Consider the following 14,934-nt stretch of genomic DNA (forward strand, 5'->3'; position numbering starts at 1 on the left):
AAGTAGCTGGAATTACAAGGGTGCACCACTGTGCCTGGTTCTGAATTTAATAATTTTTAAAATGTAGTTAACATTCATTCCTCATTAGTGGTGGGTTGTGAGTGTTAATCAAGGTGATAATTACAAATCTTTACAAATGACCATATCATGCAGACTTGTATATCCTACTTTAGTCATTTAGAATGTTCTATAAACCCAGTCTCACATTTCTTTTGTTTGTTTGTTTTTTAGTTGTAGATGGACACAATACCTTTATTTATTTATTTGATGTGGTACCTCATACGTGCTAGGCAAGCACTCTACCACTGAGCCCCAGCGCCAGGCCCTAGTCATTTTCATTTTTATTTATTTATTTTTAACTCATAAGGGCTCAAGAGAGGAGAGATACTGTGATCCTCTGGCAATGTGTGATGAAGAAAAGACACATTCTTTTCTTTTTTAATTTTTTTGTATCAAGGATTGAATTCCAGTGTGCTTATCTACTCGGTCACAACCCCAGTCCTTTTTTATTGTTTATATAGAGACAGGGTCTCACTAAGTGGCTTAGCGCCTTGCTAAGTTGCTGAGGCTGGCTTTGAACTCACTATCCTCCTGCCTCAGCCTCGGAGCCACTGGGATTACAGGTGTGCATCATCACATCTGGTGAGACATTTCCTTGTGAAAATGCCGCATGGACCTGTCTGTGCTTCAGTCAGGAAGCCTCTGTTGGCTGCTGCATGTCTGAGCCCTGTGCAGCAAGTGTGCCAGGACAGCGTGTGTCCCCTCAACAGATGCACCTTCTGTCTTGACCTAACCCACGGTATCCCTAGAAAACAGAAAATAATGCCAGTTACCAAGTATGAAGTGCCTTCTCTGGGCCCAACCCAAGCAGCAGCAGTAGAAAAGTTGGAGCGGGGGCGTGGCAGGGGCCACTTCACACTCCCACTGTTGGGTCACTGGCTGCTGAGTGGAGAATGGTGCTAGGAGGAAAGCGGGGGAAGCAGAGGGACGGGAGGCTGGTGCAGTATCCCAGGCTTAAGGTGGTGGTGAGTTCTGAGGTGTGTTGCAGGAAATGGGAAAGGTGCGGGGAGGGGTTCTGAGGTGGAGTCGCAGGGTTTGCTGACAGGTTGGATACGTGGAGTTGAAGGAGATGACGGTTTATGATCTCCTGGGCCCTTAGAAACACCAGTGAGGTGGACACTGTAGATATCCCCGTTTTGTAGATGAGGAGGTCAAGGGTCAGACCCATTCATCCTGTGTCCAGGACATACGGGGATGCAGGCTCGAGACCTGTGCTCCTACCTGCCACCTCCCTCGGCTGGTGGTCCTTTCCTGCTCCTCACAACACGTACCTCTTCCTAATGCCCTTTTCTCCTATCATTGTTCTTTCTTTTTCTCCTTTCTCTCTCTTCCTTGCCTAGGGATACAACCCAAGGATCTCACTTGTCCCATCTGGTGGCATTGGCAAGAGGCTGAGTCCTGTTGTCCTGATACCCTGTGTGCTGCAATGTGCAAAGACCTGTCCATACTCAGAACCACTGTGAAGACCAGAGCCACCCTTTTTGCTACTGTTATGGTCCAGGGATGTTGCATTCATTGTCTCTGCTTAGCAAAGAATTGAGGAACATGACCCAGGAATGGTAAGCAAGCAGCAGGTTTATTGCAAAAGCGACAGTTAACAAACTTCTCTAAAGAGACTAGGCCCCAGAGCCAGGAGTTGGGTGAAGAAATTTTTGATGTTCATTTTATGGTCCCTAGAATGTCCTCCTTTCCTTATCTCTACCCCTTGTACACTCTCCTCACTATTGTTCATTGGTGCCTCCCTGTGTCCATGCATCTATTTCCATTATTCTATTGGATCCCTACTTAGCATGACTATAGAAGTGTCTGTCTGATTGGGTCCCCTGCTTGTGTCAACAGGCCTGTTGGTCAACCAGGAAGTTAACCTCATTATAGGACCCGCTCCCTGTTCCTTTGGTCTCTGTCTCTTCACTTCCATCTTGCCTGGCTGCCTCCACCCCTCTACATCTCTCTTAGTAGCCTATGGACCCCTAGGTTCTGCCTCTTTCTATATACTGCCAAAACTTATTTTTAAATCAAATGTCCATATTTTTTGTACATACATCACATTAAAAAAGAAAATAGCTGGGCATGGTGGTGCATGCTTGTAATCCCAGTAGCTCAGGAGGCTGAGGAAGGAGGATCAAGAGTTCAAAGCCAGCCTCAGCCAGAGTGAGGTCCTAAGAAACTCACTGAGACCCTGTCTCCAAATAAAATACAATATAGGGCTGCGGATGTGGTCTAATTTTGGAAAAATCTCTACATCCCTCCTTATGACAGACTCTTTAGGGTTTTTCTTGGCTACTGAAGTTATCAGTTATCAGGGTCATGGCTAGGGGAGTCTCTCAAGTTATCAGGTGGTGTGGTGCAGAAAGTGTTAAGGCGATTTAAGGTGACTGAATGGGGGCAGGGCATCAAACAGTTTGTGCATGCACAGAGAAACAATGTACCCTATGCATTCTTGAAGGAGCAAGGACCCCTCAAGCTTCCCCTCCCCCACCCCAGGTTGTGAAAACACAGCCCCTGGGGGCCACGTGCGACTTCTCCAGCCCAGCACCTGGTGGACCAGTGAAACTTGCCTGAGAGTCATCCCAATAAAGTTTTCTTTTTGATTCACATCTGGCCCGTCTGTTCTCCAATTACCATCGTCTGATCAGGTTACCACAGTCTGATCATAGAGAAGGTACCCCAAATCCAGTAAGATTCATATCCATACATATGCTGAGTACTCATTGGTGGTTTTTGGTAGATACTGCTTACTGGGTCACTCCTTTACCAGCCCCCTGGACTTTTTCCTCCAGGGTCAATCCTGTGCTTGAAGCCCACTTTGCTCGTCCTAACAGCACTGCATTTCCCATGACACAGGCCTCTCTTCCCTAGTCAGACATAGTCAGTAGTAATGGTGGTCACTCCATGATTTGAGTACGAAGCTTGCTGCTTGACCGCTGGTTGCTTATTTCAAAACTGACGTAGGTTTTTCCCCTTCTTTTCTCTCCTTGTCTGCCTCCATAACCTCGGGGAAAGCAAGATTAATTTTCATCAAGTCCCATGCTGTAAAATTCATGTCCTTCAGCTCAGTGGCCACAAGATTGAAAGAAGCTGTATCAGTAGGATGTGCTGACCTGGGAACTGGTATCTGCAGGTCTGAGCAACCACTGTTTCAAGGCATGGGAATCGTATCTGCAGACAGTCATACCCAGAGCCTAGTCCTGTAATTTCCCTTTAAAAAAACCTTTGTTCCCCCTGGTTAAGGGGACAGTAGCTCTTGAGACTAGTCTGCTATTCTCCTCATTTACTAGCAAATCACTAAGACTTCTTTCTTCTTTTTGTCAAAACCTCATCCTCATTGTTGCACCAGGGACAAGGGTCAAGCTTTCAGCAACATGATCTTCAACTAGCAGATTAAGTCCAGTACTTATTTTCACCCAAAGTTCTTCTACTTATTTAAAGAACTCCATCATTGCGCTTACTCAAAGATAGTATTTCAGAACCTCAGAAGGCCTGAGATACTCAGCAAGTAGCTCTGAGCATCAGACAAGTCCTCTATTTTTCTGGACATCTGTGCTCACATCTGTAAGATGAGCTATGAGCACAAGAATATTCATACAGGAGTCATCCAAGCTGGGCTCTAAGTCCAGGATTCTAGTAGTCTATTCTTAAAATAAGCTTCTCAAGCTTATAATAGTTTCCTTCCTCAAAGCACAAAGGTTTCTTTGCCTGTTCTGTTGTTGTTGTTGTTAGTATTATTACTATCATTATTATTGGTACTGGGGTTGAATCTGGGGGGAGGGGCTTTACTACTGGGCTATATCCCCAACCCTTTTGTTTTTTATTTATTTTTTAAAAATTTTGAGACAGGGTCTTGCTCAATTGTGAGGCACTTACTAAATTGTTGAGGCTGGCTTTGAACGATCCTGTTGCCTCTGCTTCCCAAGTTGCTGAGATTACAGGTGTGTGCCACTGTACCTGGCTGAATTTTTCTTTTACAAGATGGAATCTTACTATATTGACCAGGCTGGTCACAAACTCCTGTAATGAAGTGATACTCCCACCTCAGCCTCTGAAATAGCTGAGACAATAGGCACGTATTGCCATGCTTGACTTAAAGAAAAAAATTGTGGTTTTTTTTTGGGGGGGGGGTGCTGGGGATTGAACCCAGGGGTATTTAGAACTCAGCTACATTCCCAATGCTTTTTTTATTTTTCACTTTGAGACAGGATCTTGCTAAATTGCTGAGGCTGGCCTTGAACTTGGAATCCTCCTGCCACAGCCTCCCAAGGCACAGGTATTGTTCTAGGTATTTTCTGAATATTAACTAATATATCTTCACTATGACACATGCTGCATAAGCAATCCAGTGTAAGCAACACCAGCCAGCGTTACTTTTTAGGTGGTTTTTTTTTTTTTTTTTTTTTTTTTTTTTTTTTTTTGGTAGCAGGGATTGAACCCAGGGGCACATTTCCAGCACTTACTTTTTCATTTATATTTTATTTTGAGTAAGGGTCTCACTAAGTCGCTCAGGTCCTCGCTAAACTGGCGAGGCTGTCTAAGTCTCCCAAGCTACTCAGATTACGGGCATGCACCCCACGCGAGGCACAGCCTAAGCTTTCTTGCAAGTGATCAGCACTGCTCAGATTGTACACTCCGACTCTGAGGTAGATTCAGGACTGAAAATGGGGAGCGCGGAGACTTCCTCAAGGGACTCACAGGGTTTCCTGCAGAGTGCCTCTCACGACGCAGAACGCTTTGTGGACCAGGCCCAAGATACTCCTGGGACATTTATGGGAGCTTGGCCTTGCTTTCAGTTTCCTTGCAGGAACTGTGAGCGAGTAACCTCCTAGGGGGTCAGGTCATGTGAATTCCTCTCTCGTGCCACGTGCAGGTTGTCAATTATGGATGGCGGGTCCTGAGGTATTCTCCGAATGTTCACGCGGGGGCCTGTGGTCAGTGTGAGTTCTCACCCCTCCCCTTCTACACAGTCCCTTCTGGAAGCCATAGGTAGTTCAGATACGGGGTGGTCAGCTAAGGGCAAACCCCGCCCCCATTCCACGCATGCCCCTGTTGGCACAACCCCCGACACTGCCACCACTTTTGGCCCCGCCCCATCACTTGAGCGCCTAACTAGCTCCACCCCTCGCAACTGGCTAGCAACTGGCGCCCAACAGACAGCCAATAGCAATCCTGGAAAGAGTAGCGTGTGTACGTAGAACGTGCCGTAAATCCGTAGCCAATACCTCTAGGACTAGCTCCACCCTGTGGCACGACTCTCTTGCCAGCCAGACCGCGCTCGTGGACGCCACGCGGCGTCTGGTGCGTCGTCGCAGTTATGGCACACTGGTGCCAGTACTGCGACCCCGACTACTATGGTCTGGGAATATATGATATGGAGATAGCAGCTGAAGCAGAGGAAGGTATAGCAGCGGTCGCCGCAGAAGAGGAAGCGGCACCTGCTGCAGGCGGCCACTTTCGTGAAGGAGCCGTAGGCCTCATGGAAGAGGTGATTCAAGAGGCTAACCTCAACCACGAGGATGCTGTGAACCAGGAAGATGATGTAGACCACGAGGCCGGTGGCGGTAACCAGGGGCCTGTGCAGCAGCCCGGGCAGGATCAACAGCCCGGGCAGCCTGCAAACGGGGCCGCTGCGATTCCACAGCCGCGTCGCAGGCGTCCACGAACCCAATACAAGTTCTCGCAGTCGCAGGTGCAGGAACTAGAAAATGTTTTCCAAGAAACTCAGTACCCTGATGTGAGCACCAGGTAAGTGACTGGTGTGGGAGGTGCTCGGGCTCCAGGGGTTCAGGTTCTTTTTGTGGTCACTTTTCCCTCTCCCGATCCCCGCCCTGCCCCGCCCTGCCCCGCCCTGCCCCGCGCGTCTTGAGCAGAAACCGGTAGGGTCTTCACCTGCCTTTCTGCTATGTGGGGGTTGCCTTGTGGGAATCGTGTCAACATTTTCATGCAGTATTGTCATGAATTAGGTCTGGAAATGGGTTGGTGGTTGATTGTTCTGGTTTTTGTTTTCAAATTGCTGTAAAGTACAAAAACAAACAGTATTTAAACCAGTTTTGAAGTGTGGACTTCAGTGATATTATATATTTGCACATTGCTGTGGGACAGAACTCCAGAAACTTCTACATGTGGCCAAAATTAAACTCTATACCCATTAAACAACCACCAGTGTTCTATAACTACCATTCTTTTTTATTTGGTGAATTTGATTACTCTGGGTACCTCATCAAGAATTTGTCTTAGTGATTGTCTTATATCTTTTTGTGTAATGTCCTTAAGGTTTATTCATGTTCTATCATGTGTCAGAATTTCCTTCCTTTTTAGGGCTGAGTAATATTCCATTATATTCCTATATTCCTTTTTTTTTTTTTTTTTTTTTTTTTTTTTTTGGTACCAGGGAGTGAATCCCGGGGCACTTAGCCACTGAGCCACAGCCCTTTTTATTTTTATTTTTTATTTTGAGACTGGGTCTCACTAAGTTGCTTACAGCCTCACTTAGTTGCTGAGGCTGTCATTGAACTCAAAATCCTCCTACCTCAGCTTGCTGAGCCACTGAGATTACAGATTTGCACCAGGAGACCCAGCTTATATTCCATTTGTTTAAGCATTCATGTGGAGAAACGAATGGGGTGCTTTTGCACGTGGTTCTTTTGAATAGGGTTGCTATGAACATAGGTGGACAAATATCTCAAGTCCAAGTTTTCATTTCTTTCAGGTGTATACCCAGAAATGGATTTGCTAGATCCTATGAAAATTCTGTTTAATGTTTTTAATGCTTTTATGAGTGCATCATAATAATATATAATAGTTGGGTTGATTTTGACATAATCATACATGCATGAAATTTAATTTACTTCATTTAATTCCTTGGTGTCCCCTTTTTACTGTTTCTCCTCCCTCCATGTTAAGTTTTTAGGGAACCACCAGACTCCTTTTCCATAGTAACTACAGGATTTGACATTTCCACCAACAGTGCATGAGGTTCTTACAACAGTTATTTTCTGGGTTTTAATATTTGGTATCCTAATTAGTATGAGATAGTATCACTGTGGTTTTGATTTGTGTTTTCCTAGTAGTCAGTGGTATTGAGCATCTTTTCATGGGCTTCATGGTCATTTATATATCTTTTTAAAAAGAAATGCTTCTTTTTAAATCTGAGAGGGGTTTTTTGACTATGGAACTATCACCTGTTTCTAAAAGTTACTCTCATCAGATATTACAATTTTCAAATATTTTCTTCCATTCTGTGGTTGCCTTTTTGCTCTCTTGGTTATGTCCTTTGATTCAAAGACAATTTTATTCTTTACATAATCCACTTTATCTGTTTTTTGTTGACTGTTTAGGTGGCGTGCCTTTATATTTGAAGTCTTATTGAAATCAGGGTTAGGAGAATAAATTCCTGTCATGCGACTGCATTCCCTCAGTGTTCCTGTATTTAAAATTTGTATATCATGTTTATTATATATCTTGCAGTCATTTTTATTCTTTAACAGCAGCACGTTAAAATTATGGGTCTTGACCACTGAGCTGTTAGTGTCACCTTAAATTTTGTGAGCGGTAAATGCATTTCTTTTTTTTTTTTTTTTTTTTTTTTTTTTAGTTGTAGAGGGACACAAAACCTTTATTTTATTTATTTTTATTTATTTTTTGTGGTGCTGAGGATCAAACCCAGTGCCTTGTACATGCTAGGCAAGTGTTCAACCACTGAGGTACATCAGCAGCCCTGGGTAAACCCATTTCTAAAGTGAGACTTTCCCAGGAAATTACAGGAAGTATACTTGGGGAGTTGTGAAAGGAGACTATAATTTTAAAACAAGCACAGGTTGCACATAATGTATTTCATCCATAGCACTGAATACTGAACATCTGTTGTTTTCTCTCCACAGAAGGGAACTTGCAAGATGCATGAATGTGAGTGAAGCCAGAGTGCAGGTCAGTAAACCTAAGAAAAGCAATTTGTGAGGGCAGTCGTTCTAAAACCTGCTTCAGGATGTGCACACCTTTGACCTAGACTTTTTTGATAATTTAAAAAATATTTTTATTAGTGCATTATAATTATATATATTAGTGGCATTTGTTTTGACATAAACATGTATATTTACATTGGTGTTATTTTAATTGTCTTGTTGAAGTAGACTAATTTTGAGCTTTGGAGGATCATAAATGTGAGCTTGTGGTTTTTTCCCATTACCAGAGGAAATGTGATTTCCTAAAGGAAAAAAACAAAACAAATCCAAAAACTACTTCTGCATTTCTACATACAAAATTAAATATGTAAATAAAAATATATATACATAATTACATACATAATAAATATGTATAGGTATATATTTAAAATAAAGTTCAGCTTCTTCCCTAGGTATCTGTTGGCACCTCTGTGAGGAGTAAGGATGGGCCTGGTCTGACCTAGGAAGTATTTCACATTTATGGAGAAAGGAGTAGAATTAAGAGAGGATTGATTTGCATTAACTTGCTTACACCAAGTGTAAGCACTGAGTTAGCTGAATAAATTTATAAATGTGTGATGAGAGAGTAATTCATTGAAAGTACACGCTCTAAGTGTAAGTAGCATAGGTTAAGTTGAGACTCGTGGGAAGATACCTGAAAAGTACAAGTGCCTAGTCCTCCTGCTTGTGTTTGTACATATCGTTAAGGTGACAGAAAGGGGCGGCCCTCCATTTTAATTTGCATACTGTGATGTAACTACCTGAAAACATTGCCGAAATGGTAATGTTATGGTTACAGTAGGGCAAAGGTTTGCAAGAGTTGGGAAATTTGTCCAAAGAGTGACCCAATCAAAAGAATATTGAATTAATTTTACATTATGTTTATGTAGACTTGAGGGATGGAACCTTTGGATCTCCCTCAGCCCGAGCTTTCTTACACATGCCTTCTTTAAATTATACATTCATGTAGCTGAAGAAGGCGTGAGGGCAGGGAGGCCATTTGTGACATTTACAATTTGCAGTGGAGAACTTACTAAAGAATTAAATACAATGGAAAGCTCATCAAGCAGGAGGCTGAGAGGATAATGACACCTGACAGAATTTTTTCCTTTTGTATTTTAATATTTGCAATTTTGATTGCAGCTTTGTGCCTTAGGAATGAGAGACAGCTTTTGCATGTCCTGGTTGAACAGTGGGGCCAAGGGTGCCCCTCCATGCTGGTCAATGGCACTGTCCAGGATCTGGGAAATGTAGCTGAAACTGTGAGCTGACTTTGTCCTGTCTCCAGAAAGGTTGGGAGGCGGTGGCAGGTTGCAGGGAGCGAGACTGACAATGGGTTGTGTTGCTCTCATTCCCTTAACACTGTCAAAGCAGCATCCAGGCCTCCACTCCAGATCCCTTTCAGTTCTCACGAGGTTTCAGAGGAAAATGATGCAGTGGCCACCCTGAAGGGCACCCCCTGCCAAAGTCCCACATGCTCCTTCCTTTTGAATATTGACTTCACCCTGAACAGGGGCTTTTCAAACAGGGAGATGTACTCCTCCATGTGACTTTGATGGGGCCCACATGTTGTCATACCCAACATCCCCACAAACAGGGTGAAACTATCCCTAGTGAGGGAGCAGGAGACAGCATGGCCCAGGGACAGCTGCCAGGATGCAGACTGTGCAGGTGTGGGGTTAGCATGAGGGACCAAGAGCCACTCACAAGTTAGACCTGCATCCAACACCTGCAAGAAAGCAGTGAAGAACATTAGACTGGAAGGAGGAAAGTAAGGCACTCGGCCTCTTCCAGAGCAGGGCACAGGCCTGGTGCTCCCCAAGGATGAGCTGAAGGAGCGGGTAGGGCGTTTAGTCTCCTAAGGTCGTTCTGTTTGCTTGTTTGTGGTGCTGGGGATGGACCCAGGTCCTCCTGCACTCTAGGCAAGTCCTTCCCTGCTGAGCTATAACCCAGGCCCCCTGAGGCATTTGAGCAATAAGAAAATAGCTTTTGGTGGGAGAGCACTTGCCTAGGAGGTGTGAGGCCTGGAGTTCTATTACCAGAACTTCGAAACCCCAAAGCAACAGAAACAAAAAAGTTTCTGCTGTGCAATTTAAAAATCCAAGTGACCTATAGAACTGCATGATGTCTTTTTTACAATTATGACATGAACTTCAAGATATTAAACCAGTGCCTATTTCCCTCTGATACAGGTTTGGTTTAAGAATAAGAGAGCCAAATTCAGGAAACAGCTGAGGGAGTCATTGCTGAGAAATGCACCTCCTCCTACCCAGGATCACCTTGAACTCCAGGTGTTGGAGGGGCCCTAGAATGCCATCCTTCTTCCGGAACCAGATCATTGATATGTTTATCTGTTGGCACTGACATATGGGCTGCTGTTGATGCCCAACATGCACTTATTTCCTTAGCATATTTCCTTAGCAGTTATATTGGCAATAAAGAAGTGAATCATCAATATAGTTTTTTTCATGTACATACTGGGGTATGTAAAATGTGATGTAATTTTTTCCAGAAGGGACATGTCAGCATAATAACGAGGAGCTCTGCCTCAATGAGGTGACATGCCTGGGTCACCATCAGTAGGCCCTGCACTTCACCTTTTCCCAAGTTCCATGAGGGGTTCACACTGACCCATACATTCAGCTCTGTTCCCTCTCCCATCTTGCTATGCCCACCTCCACTCTGCCCCTTTGGGACTTGCAACATGTGCAAGGAGGGGCAAGCCAGGTCTCTAGCAAGAGAACAGTGTGTCTTCACACAGGGCTGAGTTCCAGCCATGCTGGTGAGTTCACTTGTGAATCCTGGACTCTTGAGAGAAACTCCCTAAAGGGCAACTCGCAGGATTTATGGGAAGGTGGTAACTGAACACTCGTGTCCTTAGTTTGAATCTCAGTTCACTTCCCTCCATTTTTGTGAGGCACATGGCCACATAGCAGCTGTTCTGCCCTGGAGGTCCTGCTGCTTACAAAGAAACAATACCATCGAAGCGAGAGTGTCCAATGAGCAGTTTTAGGAAAGCAGGCTGATAACTGGAAAGTCTTCGGAAGGACATTATTTCTTTAACTGTTTTTTCACTTTTAATGTTGTAAGTAGACATAATAAGGGAATTCATTATGCATATTTGTATATGCACATAACATAATTGATCAATTTCCTTCCATAGAACCTTCTCTTTTCAAACTTCACTCCTCCTGCCCCCTCATTCACTAGCTGTACTCCACCCTCTGCCTTCTATTATTTCAATAGTACACTTTAACTATGTATATGCATTTTAAATATATCTAATATATACATATATTTTACATATATATATACACGTACATATATACGCACACAAACATTGTGGAATATTCCAACATGGACATCATGTTATTTGTTAGCTTTCATTCCCCATTTGGAACTACATTTGGTAGTATCTCAGAAACAAGGAGGCACGTGCCCAAGTTCTGAGGCTTCCCTTTCCAATCCCCCGGGAGGGGCTGAGGAGGGCTTCCCCACACTCAGCAGTAGCCAGAAGGACAGATGGCAAATGGCCTCTTTCTCCAGCCACCTGGTAGGGCCTGGTGCACAGCCGAGCCCTCGGATTCTTTCTCCAAGCCAGGAGTCGGGATCCGCCACTTTGGCTATTCCCTCTCTCTTTTGCACACACATGAGTGTGGGCACACAAACACACGTGTAGGGTCTTTATTGAGAGTACATCCTGGAATGGCCACCCCACCCCATTTCTCCCGAGTTTCCTTTGGTCATCAGAACATGCCTGCAAGTTACGACCACATTTCCACCTGCTGGCAGGCCCAGCTCTGAAGCTGCTTCCAGACGAGAACAAAAACACTTGTGGATTTGTGGGAGGCTCCTGCAGTGTGAAATTGCAGTCGCCTGACACAGGAGTCTGGAGAATTTTTCATACATACGGCGGCCTAATATCAAAGTGCTTCCCATATGAACTGTAGCAAATACATTGTTAGAGAATAAAGCACGTCAAGCTGGGTTTTGGCAGGACCCACAAAGCCAGCCCCCTCAGTAGAGTGTCACAGTGTGCAAATCTGTATTGCCTCAAAAGTCCCCAGGAGGAAAATTCATCTTTAAAGTAGCTAGTTCAGGTCCTGTCAAAAACAGATTCCAAAAGAAAACTTTTAATCACTCCTCTTGAAATCTCCCAGGCAGTTATTGACACGATTGGAAATAGCTTACGGAACCCAGCAAGCAGAGATCCTACATTCCTGTGCAGAGCTGCCTCCGGGTTCTCTAGGTGGCAGCCAAGCCCCTGCCAATGCCACGGCAGGGTCACAGATGGGACAGAGGGACAGTGAGTAGAAGGTGAGTGCCCCTCCCTGGAACCCTGGGACCCACAAACGACTGAATTACTGAAAAGAGGGGCTCAGTATAGTCACCCAGAAGTGACCATGAGCCCTTCTTTTGGACTGGAATACTTCAGCAGCTGCCCTCTACTGGCAGACCCCTCACACTGCCTGACCTCCTGCTGAGCCTGGCCTCTCCTCACTTCCCATTCCAGAATCCCAGGCTGCTCCCAGGGAAGGAAGGGAAGCATCTTGTGCTGGGCCTGGTGGTGCACACCTGTCATCCAGTGGCTCTGGAGGCTGAGGCAGGAGGATGGAAAGTTTGAAGCCAGCCCTAGGAACCTAGGGAGGCCCTGAGCAACCTTATCTCCAAAGGAAAAAAAGTGGACTGGGGATGTGGCTCAGTGGTTAAATGCCCCTGGGTTCAATCCCTGCTACAACCAGAAAAAAAGAAAAAAAAAATCTTGCCACATTGAGGGAGGAGGAGAGAAGGGGCCTGGAGCAGATGGGGACTCCCCAGGTCCCCATCCCCTTTTCCTCAGCTCTTTAGCTCTTCAACAATTACTTTCCATATCCAATAGTGTGCTCCCCTTTTTCCACTTAACCTTATTTCAGAAGTACTTTGGGACATTTCATCATTTTCTTCGTAGTTAATTATATGCATTCATGTCTTTCGTATGCATAGGGTTGTTCCCTGGCGCTGTTGGAATAAATGAACATCTGCATATGCATGGGTTTTCTCCTTTAAATCTTTTCTGAGGCTAAGGTTCCAGGACCAAAATAATATGTGACAGTGAATCTCTTCACAGTTCTTGTTGCATATTGCCATGAGTGGCTGTGTCCGGTTTTAGTTAAGAATGTATGAGTTTAGCTGGGCACAGTGGTGCACACCTGTAATCCCAATGATTCAGGAAACTGAGGCAGGAGATTGGCAAGTTTGAGTCCTGCCTCAGCAACTTGGTGAGACCCTATCTCAAAACTTAAAAATATATAAAGGGCTGTGGATGTAGCTCAATGGCGAAGCACCCCTGGGCTCCATTCCCAGTACCCCCAATTTTTTTTTCTGGGAGTATAAAGTATATTTTATTTATATAAACACTTATTTATTTTTCAGCCAATTAGCATAGAGTTTCTTTAAGGGATATCATACATTGTGAGAATATCATTCTGAGATAGGAAAATTACAAAATTACACACACACCACACATATTCACACACCTCTGCGTATGTAAAACATACACCTGCATAGGTGTGTGCATACAAAAACAGACATGACACAGATCTTATGCCTTTCATTCTCCAATTTTAGCAAAGAGTCAGGCAGAAGCACAAAAGTACAAAACTCACTGACTGATATAAAGAGAGTTGACTCTTGCTTTTATTAGACTTTGTAATTCTGTTTGGAATGTGTTTCTGGAAGATGGGACAAGGTGAGGTTACTGGTTCAATGTGAGGACTTAAGCTTCCTGCCAGTGTTTTTGGAGGAGGCTGATTTTCTTTGCTGTGCACTGCAGTTTGGGTGAAGGACCAAGGGTACATCAAGGGAGTCTCAGAGTGACTCCCAAACTCATCAGAGTAGATGAAAAATCCATTTTTTTCCAAGTAGCTTTTCTGTGTCATGTGGCAAGTTGGGAGTCCCTGAGTCCCTGATACCCCTAATGAGGAAAGGGGCAGAAGCTATGGTGACCATAGGGAGTTAAGTGTCTGCAGGGGTGGACAGCAGGGTAGGGAGATGAGGGTGTTGAACAGATCAAGGGATTTCAGGGAGGCAAAGGGAAGATCCAGGATATAGAAGGAAGAGGAGGAGAGGGCCGATGGGACAGGAGAGATCTCAGAGGAGCCAGCCAGTGAGGTCTCCAGTTTCCCAGTGCAGTTCCATCTTACCCTTAGTGAAGTCGGACATGTTTGGAGATAGGAAAGAATGAGTCCCCTTTTAGTATAGAGACATCCCCTATTAGTATTGTATTGCTATTTTGTGTTCTGTCAGTATCTTTACATATTTAGGTGCTCCAAAATTTAGTGCAGATATATCTACAGTTGTTGTATGCCCCTATGAATTGACACTTTGCCATTATCTAGCAACATTATTTTTCTATTTGCATAGTGAAAACCTTTTTCTTTTTTTCCTTCTTTCCCTCTTTTTTCTTTTGTTCTTTCTCTCTCTTTCTTTTTCTTACTTTCCTTCCTTCCTTCCTTCCTTTCTTTCTTTGATTGAACCCCAAGATGCTCTACTACCGAGCTACTTCCCCAGCAATTTTTACCTTTTATTTTGAGACAGCATCTAGCTCATTTGCTGAGGATGGCCTTGAACTTGGAATTCTCTTGCCTCAGCCTTCTGAGTCACTAGGAATATGGGAGTGCAGTACCACACCCAGCTAAAACCTTTTCCTATCTCCATTGTGTATAGTCACCTGTGTTTTCTTTGGGTTACCATTTTTGTGGCACATCGTTTTCTATCTCTACTTTCCACCTTTATCAGTCTTTATAGCTACATTGTGTGCCTTCTAGACAGAATGTAGTTGGACCTTTTTCAAAATTCAAAGCCAAGTGTGGAGGGTGCCTGTAATTCCAGCTACTTGGAAGGTTGAGGCAGGAGGATTGCAAGTTCAAGGCCAGACTCAGCAACTTAATGAGATTCCATATCA

The 14,934-nt window shown here is 44.3% G+C and overlaps 1 protein-coding gene across 1 annotated transcript; it reads left to right on the forward strand.

Moving 5' to 3' along the window:
* The first annotated feature begins 5,306 nt into the window (after positions 1-5,306).
* LOC124971627 (rhox homeobox family member 1-like) lies at positions 5,307-10,300 on the forward strand. The gene is made up of 3 exons (XM_047535302.1): positions 5,307-5,796; positions 7,932-7,977; positions 10,184-10,300. The coding sequence occupies exons 1-3, from the start codon at positions 5,366-5,368 to the stop codon at positions 10,298-10,300; spliced, it is 594 nt and encodes a 197-aa protein (XP_047391258.1). The 5' UTR covers positions 5,307-5,365.
* Positions 10,301-14,934: the final 4,634 nt, after the last annotated feature.

The sequence above is a fragment of the Sciurus carolinensis genome, chromosome X (genome assembly GCF_902686445.1).
Source record: "Sciurus carolinensis chromosome X, mSciCar1.2, whole genome shotgun sequence".
NCBI lineage: Eukaryota > Metazoa > Chordata > Mammalia > Rodentia > Sciuridae > Sciurus > Sciurus carolinensis.